Genomic DNA, 11671 nt, shown 5'->3' with positions numbered 1-11671 from the left:
TCTTGCAACCTATCATTAATACTTTATACTTAACTAGAAACCTCTTGCAACCCATCCTTAATGCTTCATACTTACCTAGAAACCTCTTGCAACATATTGTTAATGCTTCATTCTTCTTGAAACCTCTTGCAACCCACCCTTAATGCTTCATATTTACCTAGAAACCTCTTGCAACCTATCATTAATACTTTATACTTAACTAGAAACCTCTTGCAACCCATCCTTAATGCTGCATACTTACCTAGAAACCTCTTGCAACCTATCATTAATACTTCATACTTACCTAGAAACCTCTTGCAACCCATCCTTAATGCTTCATACTTACCTAGAAACCTCTTGCAACATATTGTTAATGCTTCATTCTTCTTGAAACCTCTTGCAACCCATCCTTAATGCTTCATACTTACCTAGAAACTCTTGCAACATATTGTTAATGCTTCATTCTTCTTGAAACCTCTTGCAACCCATCCTTTACGCTTCATACTTACCTAGAAACCTCTTGCAACCTATCGTTAATGCTTCATACTTACCTAGAAACTTCTTGCAACCTATCCTTCATGCTTTGTTCTTCTTGACCTCTTGCTACCCACCCTAAATGCTTAATTCTTCTTGAAACCTCTTGCAATCTATTGTTATTGCCTTATACTTACCTAGAAACCTCTTGCAACCCATCCTTAATGCTTCATTCTTCTTGAAACCTCTTGCAACCTATCATGCTACATACTCACCTTGAAACCTCGATGCAGCCTATCCTTCATAATAGCGATAAACTCTCGGTAGCTGAGTTGACCGTCGCCGTCTTCGTCAAACAGAGCAAACACCGTGTGGACCAAGTGTTCACTAAGACTTGTGCCTGTGCAGATCTTCACAGCACGATGGAACTCATCTGTTAATTGGACAAGATTAAACAGTCAAGAGCTGAACTTTGGTAGTGTAATGCTAAATATGTTCATCAAATCAATCATATTCCAGGAAGGAACGTAATGTGTATTCAATCAATCTACAAAAATGATGATTGAGCCATAAACATGTTATTGAATGACTGTGATTTTTGGAACTGTTGGCAAGGTATCTGTATGAGAACGAGGTTTATTTAGGTATAGAATACTAAAACATAAAATTTACAAGATATTAGCTTTTGTGTAAACTATGTATTTGCAGAGTAAACTCGGTAAATATTGAGATTTACCTTTGGAAATCGGATGGTCTGCCAAGGTGTACATCCTCATAGCAATGGTGAAGTCCTCCAAGTTGTTCAAGAACTGACAGAAGACACGGAACTCTTCAAAAGTGATTCCATCGTCTTCCTTGACTCTGTCTAGCAAACGATCCAAGAACATGTCGTATCTGCAAAATGCAAATAATTTCTTTAAATATTTGGCAAGGTAGTGTGGTAACGAATAGAAAAACTATGTAATATGTAATCATTTATCCCTAAGTGCAAAGAAGGGTAATACTAGGATAGACTAAGAGCCCTTTCTTGAAAAGTATTTGACACAGAGCAACCTGTTTACAGGATCCCTTCTTGATGTTTCACACTCGTTTGAGCATCCTGGCCACTCAAGAGTGGGGAAGGGAAGGGGTTAAGCCTCCATTGAGAAAGATAAATAAAGAAAATAAACTCACGCATCAGTGTCGAGTTCAGTGTAGCGCAACAGAAGCTTGGCAAAGTCAATCTCACTGATTGTGGTGGAACCCTTGGAAAACTCATTGAACTCCAACTCCAGCACTTCTGTCTGCAAGTTTTCCATGAACCTGTCAACACAAAAGTTGACTTAAGTAAAAACTCAGAATGGTAACAAATGATTTTGAGTAGAAACTTGAAATCTATTACTTATTTAATACGCAAGCAGATTTTTTGTGACAATTACTCCTCCGAAACTACTGAACCGATTGTCATGTTTTTGGTGTCATTGGAAAGAGCGCAACGTGAAGTTGTGCAGGAAACTTCCTTTTTACGGAAATAATGAGAGAGTGAGGCCCTGGAGCCCTTTAAAGTTTCGTATTTCTCCATAAGATTAACATTGGAAACAAAAATTATTATGGAACTCCAGCTGTCGTCAGAAATCAAGGAAAGTGAGAAGAAGAGCATGTTAATCGTGAACAGTCAATACGTTTGCTAAATGAACAGTTTGCTACAAATATTTGCTGACTTGGTTGAAATTTGTTTTAAAATAACGCCTGTAATACTTAGCAATTGCTCGAATTCGAGCAACAGGGACACTAGTAAGTAATAATCTATGAATACTTCTTTCAACTAATCATTTTAGAAGTTATAAACAAACTAAGTAACTAGTGGATTAAAATCTATATAATCTTTCTATCCAATAATTTATTAAATACTAACTCTTTCAGATTATTGAAAAATGAAAATTATGATTTAGAAAATTCAAAAATAATGGGGAAGATTGCAGCACAAAATTGTGTAAACATTCTAGTTCCTGGTTCAAGTTTATTCTAGTCTTCTGGTGAAGACTGCGTAGATAAAGATGACGATGATGTGGTTGCCAACGTTATGCATGGATGTGATGCTCTAGTCCATTTTAAAGCGATAATCAATTATTTTCTGTATAGGAATGTTTGTGTCTTGAGAATGAACAGCTGGACAGCTTGTTGTAAATGTTAACAACAACATCGCCATTGTGTTTAAAGTTACCATCGTCACCCATAGACCAGGATTTAACACCTTTAGGAATGGACCGTGGAAGCTTATCAGAAAGAATGAATTAATGATTTGGTGAAATCGAGCTTATATTGTGTTTAGTGTTGCTTACTTCCTGAATCCTTCGTAGCGCAACTCGTTGTTTCCCTTCTTGCCGAAGAAATGAATGATGAGTGTAGTGTCCACTGCGTGTCTCCGTTGTAATCCTTGCTCATCATCTACATACTCGTCACTCGGCTCTCCCACCTGCTGCGTCTCGACTGCTTCAATGTCCAAACCTCGCTTGTCCTTCCAGGCGTGACTGAAAATCTTCTCCATCTGCCAAATTGAGGGAAAATATTAGCGTTTATACACCTCAACCTTTTGAAAACATCTACAGAACCACTATCAATGCATGAAACCATCTATGATGTTTACAAGTTATTTTCTTGCAAAAAACACAATTACAACCGTTTTTCAGGTTTTTTATCTATGGAAAATAACAGAACGATCTCAAAAAGTAAAATCTACAAAAATTTGCAAAGCACGCTACACGACAGAGTGGAAGAGATTAGTTGCTTAAATACTGTACATCGTACAATAAGTTAACAAATATTGGTGTACTTTTATTTTTACATTTTTTTTTTATTTCTATACAAATGAGTCTTTTGTAATTGCAAATAAACTGAAAAACTTGACACAGTTTACTTTAGATTATCTTCAATGCTAAATTAAATTCATAGATCAAAATTTAAACTAGTTTTAATGTTGACACATATTAATCAATTAGCATACAAAAAATTACTCACTTAAAGTTACAACTAAACTTACGTCCATAGAAGCAGTGAAAAAATATTAGCACAGAACATATTACACAAGCTGAGAAACAGCGAGAGTTGTTAGTGAAGCGACAACTACACACCCGCCACCACTTACTATAGACTCTGAGGCTTCGGTTAAAACATTTGACGGTTCTACGTGTACTTCGGGAATGATCACTTGGTAATTTAAAGATCTGTTGGCTAACCCCGACACCACATTCATACACTGGGGAATAACAACACAGTAAACTACCCAGTTAGTCTAGGTTTAGTCCATTAGTAGAATCTCCTCCCTAAAAACTGGTTAGAAACTGTCGAAAAGGCCTCGAGAGTCAGTAACCTAAAAATTGCATAGGTTAAATCTGGAAGTAAGCCACGGTTAGTTGAAGAAAGTGTTCTAGAGTGATAAATGATGTTATATTGAGTATGAGAGAAAGTTTATTCGTAGATTAATTTATTTATTTGATTGGTTCTCAACTTCATGTAACTTTTAGGAGTTTGTTGGGTAAAAAACTTGTTTATTATCTCCATCCCCGAACATTTATTCTTTTAAAATTAATTAGGTGGTATCAAAGTATCATTTGTTTAGTGGTAAAAAACAGTCAATGTATCCAATTGTATAATGATCCAGTTTTGCTGATGAAAAGTTGAAGAATATTTTCTCGTCAGTTGACGTATTTAATATTTTCTACATTATTGGTTAGGTGATAAAAACATTTAAGAGGTAAATAAGATTAAGTAACTATTTTGTTACTTGAAATTAAATGTAGATGTTAAAAGTAGAACTTCAGAAACTCTAGGATATTCTAAAATGGTCACACAACGTAAAACTGAATTTTTGAGTGCTAGGAAATTTACTCACTGAAAAAGTGCTACACTAGAACGAAGTTTAATTGTTATCTTGTTTTGTCTATTTAGTAAAATGAATTCCCCATAAACTCTGATTCAAAGTCCTGAATACTGAAAGTCCAAATTAAGTTAAATAAAATTAAACAGCCTTAAACGAGGGACGCAAATAAAGATGAAAGGCTACTAAAATACAAACACTTATTGACACAATGTAAAACCTAATCTAAACACTTTTCAATTATTAGTAGCTTGTGAAATTGTGATTCATGAACATGAATGTGGCTATTTAAATATTAAATGGACACCCTCAGAGTCTTCATTAAGAACAAGACAAGAGAAAGATAAGCAATAAACAGTCAGACAGAGAGAGATAGCGGAAGCCGTCTGTTAGCGCCTCTAGCTGGAACAAACTTGTCATCATCCTCTTATTTCCCTGTTGTCACTCCTTCAGTAAAAAAATTGTTCCGCACAATCGGATATTTTTACATTTTGTAAAAATCAAATCAACAGTGGTTTTAACATTATTTGACATTATAGAAGTTGGATAGTGAATCAACATTTATCATAATTTTTCAGTCTCAGAACATCCAATTTCCAAAGTTAATTATTGTTTCACTAAGTTTTCTTGCTGTAAGTAATTAAATAAACATTTATTTGTTGTTTTGAGTTAATCAATCCCTCGTTATTTTTACTGAGCCTTAGCGTTGTTTCAATGTGATAAATACCTAAATCTATAGCTACAAGTAACTCATACAATAAAAATTATGGTTTATGTGTGCAGTTTATTTTTCAGATATATTGAAAAAGCAAGTTAGAAGAGTTTTAAGTAGGGCCTCATTAAATATTTTTTTTAGTAAAAAATTGGAACTCTGTTTTTAGTTATTTCAGTTTCAATTTGCCTACTTAATTTAATAACCAATTACACTTACTTTACCCATGAAAACTGGTCTACCATGCAGCTGTGAACCCAGTAGGCCTACTTATTATTGTTTTCAGACAGCAAAATTTGTTTTCTATTTATTAAAGAAATAGGCTTTCTATCCATCACATAACCAGCACCAAAGAGTACCAAGGGTAGACCAAAACCGTTCAATCAACGCCCCAGACAACCCTTACTGTGCTTCTCAGTGGCGGCTGGTACATGAAGACTTTGGAAAGTAATTCTTTAAACATTTTTTTTGCCTTCCCAGTTTCAAAAACCTTGTTGTTGCCTGAGTTTTTGGGTAGGATGTTTATACAGAATAATCTTTTTAAGAAAAGAATAAAAAAATACTACTACTAAGTTGTGTCGGAATACATTTTGAAAGTTTTCGAGATTGTTTGTAGGCGAGATCAAATGGAGACCTGAGTACACTGCCAATCATCTTAAAAGGCAAAAAATCAACCAATCAATGCCTTAAGTATATGAGCTACTTTGGCACAGTCTTGCAGTAATTATATAAATTTATGCCGCCTTGTGTCTAAGGAATATGTCGGCCTTAGTCACTATAAAGATTACAAGATCATGCCACTCATCTACATTCATACTTGGCTTAAAATACCTACTTTGTATGGTTGCCATTTCAATGAAAAGAGTATCAAAAGTATCAAAGAATTATACAGTTAAAATGTTATCATTAGTTTATTCTTGTACTGTGTCTGTTCACCTCTTGTAGCTGGATAGCCTACATTCTGTGGAAAACCTAACCAAACCCAACCTAGCCTATGAGGACAAACAAATGCAAGATTAAAAAGGCATTAAAATACAAAGTGAAACTTTAGCTACTTTTAACAAAAATGAGTACCTACTGTAATATTTGTCATAGTCCTGCCGTTCGACATAACATTTACTTTTGCCGCACATTAAGTGATCAGTTTATGATTAAGTCCTCTAATTCGTCGCTTGCAGGACGAAGAAGCGTAGGTCTATGTACTTACGCCTCTTCGCCTTGCAGGTGTCGTATTGTACCCCACCAGCCGCCACTGGTGCCTATTCTGAATCGTAAGGTTCAATACCTAACACAAGTTAACCTCAACAGTGACAACAGGGTTCGAGGGTTGACCCAGGAAGTTTGAGGCGAAGACTCACAGCACGTCTCGACTTGTCGTCCATCACGCCTCGTTCCGCCATGATTTTGAACACTATCAACATCTCCAGCTGGAACACTACACTGTTAGCTCCGATTGAACTTGGCTGATCATGTAAAATCATGCAATTCAGGTACATCAAATCAAATTAAAAGTTAACTCACAAACGTTAACTTCAGTGTTGTAATAATTTGCAGTTCACTAAACTACATTCTTTTATGTGAAACATTAGATTTCACTATTGACTATTGGAAACTGAAGTAGACATCACATAAATGGACCAGTTGTCCTATTTTTTTATTAACAAAGAAGATAGTTGAGTGAGCCAGATACAGAATGGGCCAGTGTCTAAAATTCTATTTTCTACCGTATTTTATAGTTGCTGACATGGTTGATGGGTCAAAACAGTTAACATACCTCACAATAAGTCGATCCATCAGTTTGACTTGGTAAAAATATTCACATATTCAACAAAAATCAGTAATTTACATCAGCACAATCTGTCGGTGGCTCACATCAACTACTGCGATTTAGACTTAAAAACTGGCGACAGCTTTGACATGGGGATGGAATGTCTAGTTGTATCAACAGTCTAGGGCCTTCAATCAGTAAAAAAAATTACAACACATTTTGTGGAGTGAGGTCTTTAGTAAAGAGATAGTTCTCACAGCCTTTTTTCTAAGATATTGCGTTAAAACGGCTTTTCACGACTTTTATCTGATTAAGGAATTTTTTTGGAAGTTTTATGCTATTTTTAAGAAGTTTTTTTTTATGTTGGTGCTGTATATTATTTTACTAATTATGTTGTAACTTTCCCTGTACTAAAGAGCTCCTTCTACTCTATACGTAACAATTATTTGGAGTGAGTAAACCATTACATTTTTTACTTTCTGGAAACCTAACGCAACAGAATTTGCATCTCCACAAAATGTTGTAGTTGACCAACAGTAGGCTAAGTTCTGTGAACATTTATGAAGTAGGTGATAATTCATCCTTAATATTCTGAAAAATAATAAACTATTAGAACACAAAATGTGATAATTATGAAATACAATACCTAATGTAACACAATAAAATACTTCATGGTGAATTGCAGAGCATGTTTTCAAGAGTATAAATGTTTCGGTTCAGATTATTCATTAAAAAAATTACAATAAGAACACATGCACTTAAATTCATTTTTAAAACAACACATGCTGTTGAAGAATAGTTTACAGAAGAGTATTACAATGTGTTGCAATGAATGAAATAAAACACAAACAAATATAAATTGAATAATTTCTAGGTGAATCAATAAATTTGAGAAACTTAAACCAGCTAAGCGAAATTAAACACTCTGCATTGAATAATCAACAACCACCAGAATAATTGCATTCACATCAAAGAGATATAGAAACTAACTAAACTTGTCTACAGTAAAAAATTGTATACTTAACAAGAAGATTTACTTTGGCATTGATCCTTTTAGTTTCCAAAAAAATTTTAAATATTGTTTTTTTCCTACTCACCACAAGAAATTCGTTTTTGTCAACTCTTTCGTTTCCGTCGGTGTCGAACATGTTGAAGGCAATACGAAATCCAGTTTGCGGCTCTGGAAAAATGATAATTATAAAATAGCCTATGTATAATATGTTTCATAATTTTTCCATCACAAACACAGAAACCTCAAGAGTTTGAAATAGTTTGCATCTGAAACAAAGAAAAAAAATCTTGTAAGCTAATTTAAAATAAAAATTTTATAGTGGTTCCTCTTAATTTTGTAAGAAAATGGATAATTCTACTACTGTTAATGTATGAACAATTTGAGACTATATACTTATTACACATTAGAGCTACAAAAGTACAAGTAAATAATATGATAGCATTCTATTATCAAGAAGATACTGTAAATTTACTTACTTGTTAGGATGGACAGCAAAAACAGGTACTCGGTATAAGATATTATACCTGCAACATAATTAGTACATATATATTATGATATTTTATTAATACATAATTAAAGATGAGAACTGATTACTTTAGTGAGGTGTTTTTCACAAGAAAAAAACACACAAAAATGTATTGAATCAGTAACATAAATAAAATAATTGCTTTCCGTATAGATTAATATTTTACTTTAAGTGGCATGGTGGTAAGACCCCTTTTATTCACCGCGGTTGCCCGCTGCACCAATGTGTCACCTGCGATCGACCGCTGTCACGTGTAACACGCTGATAGTGTAACAAAGCTGCCAACCCTTGTTTTTTTAATGTAGACTCCTTCAATACAACCAATCTAACACAAGTATTTGGTTTACAACTGAGAACTGTCATCGATTCACTTCAACGGCTGCTATTTAGGCCTGGAATCTACCTAGAAACACACTCTAGCAAAAGAAATCCTTTGTAAAAGTTTCAAATAGTGCCAGAGTAATGTTCAATCTAAATTTTATTTACTGTAGATAATTTCAGACAAAATCTTTCAGTATTTATGTCCGTAACATTTCATGAAGTCATTTTTAACGGTGAGAGGTTCAGCTATGTACACGACCTAACAACTATAGTACCTATGTAGTAGACAATGCGCACAGCCGAATGACTAGACCACGTGTAGTAAGTGACACTGGTGACTTGGGTTGGTAGCAATGCAAGAGTGACGGCGAACTCCCGCATTGAATAAACGATCCAATAGAACACAATGCATATACGAACCGCTACGTACCGGCGGTTTCTAAGTGCAAGCAGGTGAATTTACAAACCTCCGTGGGTACCCGCAACTTCTGAGACCGCTCCTATTTGAATAAAAGCACCCATTTACGGCAATGCATTTATAAAACCGCGGCGGGCGCCCCCTGGCGGGCAACCGCGGTGAAAAAAAGTGGCCTAAGACCTAGACTTGGGACCGATTTCATTTTGATGTCCCCAGAAGCCACTAAAAAAATAATATATACATAAACACTTCTGTGAAGGCTTGACTCGACTTTGGTCCGATTTCGATTAAATTTGGTTTGAAGGTGTAGAGCGGAATAAACTGAATGAGTTTGCGAACCAGCAACATCGGGTCATGGAAACAGGGTGTATGGGGTTTTGAAATCTTTAAAAACAAATAGCATTGTTGTAAGCATTGTTGTACAATAAAAGGTTGTGGAGAAAATTCCCAAAAACTGTCCTTTGAAGATTCTTAAGGAGAAAAAGAAAACTGATGTAGTTCCTTTTGCAAATTTATCTATTTCATCGTTAGTAACATTTGGTAAAAAAAAAAAAAAACACTTTTTAACTTACCCTTAGCAGCAAACCTAATTACTCGTTAAATCTAATGTTATTTGAATGGGGAATAAATATGACTTGTTTATGGAAATAATTTTGTGAAAATCAAAACAGGCAAATTGAAATTTGCTTAGTCTGCAGGTTTACTGGGACGGGAGTGTTTTTAAAATTTTGAAACTTATCCTTGTTCATACACAGCTGATTAATACCTACTTTAATACTTTCGATTGGTGCTAACATCATACCCTTGTCTCGCAGGTCCCGGAACATCCTGGAATTGCCTTTGCTCAGTATCGGAGTGTAATCTCGGATGCTGTCAAGGTCCTTCTGTTTCAGGTTCTTCCTCTTCACTCGGGCTAAAACAAACAACTTGGAAATTAGCGACAAGTTTTTTTAAATATTTTATTCGTTCTTTGTATTTTGTCAAGTGTTTGTATTGTGTGTATTCTTCAATAGTATCGATAGATCCAACCAAATTAAATAGATTACTTGAGGTTTTTGTCACACCTTGATGGACTCCAAAGTCTAAAACTATAGTAGTGTACAAATGATCACTTGATGAAACAACTCTACAGGAGTGCTTCTTCAGCAAGATGTAGTAAAAGCCTCAAAGTTCTTATTTAATTTAATTAATAATAATAATAAACTAAAGCACCTTTCTAGATCATGCAAACTGACATCACCCAAGTAAAAGAAGATGAAAAGAATTCCTTGCCATGAAAGATCAGCGAAATCAAAGTGTTCTCGGAAACTGATTAATTGGTAGCGGATCTTATCTGGAGTGGGTAATGTGAATGAAGCTGTGCAAATTGATGCATCTTGAACTTGACCCTGGCTCGAGACAACAGTCGTTGGTTGATTGAGTACTTCAACGTGATTGGCTGCAGCTTGACATCCTGTTAGTGTAACTGCGGGTCGTATGCCCGTATTGGAGTAATGAACTTGTGCGGTCACAGGAATACTGCTTGCGGCTCTTTAGATGTTGAAATAATCGCAAGGAAACAGACTGGTGTTTGAAATATGAATTCTTTAGTAATGTATTGTTTTTTTATCTACTTTGATGAACTAAAAACCAATTAAAACGTTGATTTTTAATCATTGGGATTCAAATGGATGGATTAGACAATTTGAGAGACCTCACTATTTGATAAAAAGAAGACTTGATATGTTCAAAGTATGTTTTCTTTATCACCTTTCAGATTTTCTAATGCATATGGCTTTGATTCTCAATTTCCCAACTTGATTCTATTTATAAACATAATGAATGATATCCATCCATCTAAATTTGATATCAATCGCGTCCATATTTTTGCTGTTTTACTACAGCTACTCTGGGTACGCTAGTTGATAAAATTGTAGTATATTTCATCACTAGGGTGTAAAGTGACTCTTTTCAATACAAGCTCAAGTTTTACGCCGGAAAATGACCAAGGGTCGAAAGATACTTTTTGCCTGTCTGATGAACTATATTGTTTTGTCCTATTGCATTATTAATTAACAAACTAAGCTAGAAAACTAAAATACTTTTCATGTAAAGATATCTTCTCAAAACGACTATTGTAAATAAGTCATTGATAAAGTGATCTATAATAAAAATTGTTCCCACTTGGGTTTTGATTCTGTGATAGTTTCAAATATCCTATAGCAAACAATGAGTTGACCATTCGTCAAAGAGTGAATTTCCATTCAACAGAAATCAGTGATTTTCATCAACAAAAAATATATTTTTTTTTAGTTTGGTGAGTTGGTGGCTCAGTTGGTAGCGTCACGGACTTTGGGCCCAAGACAGCTATGTCGTGGGTTTGGATCCTGATCACGGCCGCAAACATTTTATCAGTACAGTTCACCTTTGTACTGTACCGGCTCACCTCTTGCTTTGCTGGATACGTTCCACACACAGATCTTTATTCTGTAGTCAATGTGGACGGAAAATGCAAGGTTAAAAGAGGCCACCAACCTCTAAAAAAATATAAATAAAAAAATACACTCAAATTCTTAATTAAAATCCTTCCATTTTTATTTTAAAACTAGCCACAGCATTAATATGG

General features: G+C 34.8%; 1 protein-coding gene across 3 annotated transcripts in view; it reads right to left on the bottom strand.

Annotated features, from left to right (window-relative positions):
• The window catches only part of LOC128991915 (calcium uptake protein 3, mitochondrial), a 55337-nt gene that overhangs the window by 2180 nt on the left and 41486 nt on the right, over positions 1-11671 (bottom strand). The window contains exons 3-10 of one of the 3 annotated variants that reach the window (XM_054415197.1): positions 9869-9979; positions 8278-8325; positions 7887-7969; positions 6380-6448; positions 2775-2980; positions 1627-1755; positions 1190-1347; positions 729-886 (exon numbers count right to left, since the gene is read on the bottom strand). In XM_054415197.1, coding sequence (XP_054271172.1) covers positions 729-886; positions 1190-1347; positions 1627-1755; positions 2775-2980; positions 6380-6448; positions 7887-7969; positions 8278-8325; positions 9869-9979 — 962 coding nt within the window. Of the gene's footprint in view, positions 1-728; positions 887-1189; positions 1348-1626; positions 1756-2774; positions 2981-3577; positions 3689-6379; positions 6449-7886; positions 7970-8277; positions 8326-9868; positions 9980-11671 lie in introns of all 3 variants that reach the window. The other 2 variants (XM_054415196.1, XM_054415199.1) reach the window with 2 other exon arrangements.

This window comes from Macrosteles quadrilineatus, unplaced genomic scaffold (assembly GCF_028750875.1).
Source record: "Macrosteles quadrilineatus isolate MER2022 unplaced genomic scaffold, UCM_ALF_1.0 Scaffold_4__1_contigs__length_99947679, whole genome shotgun sequence".
Classification (NCBI taxonomy): domain Eukaryota; kingdom Metazoa; phylum Arthropoda; class Insecta; order Hemiptera; family Cicadellidae; genus Macrosteles; species Macrosteles quadrilineatus.
The sequence above is the reverse complement of the archived record's forward strand: the minus strand, read 5'-3'. Positions and strand labels throughout refer to the sequence as shown.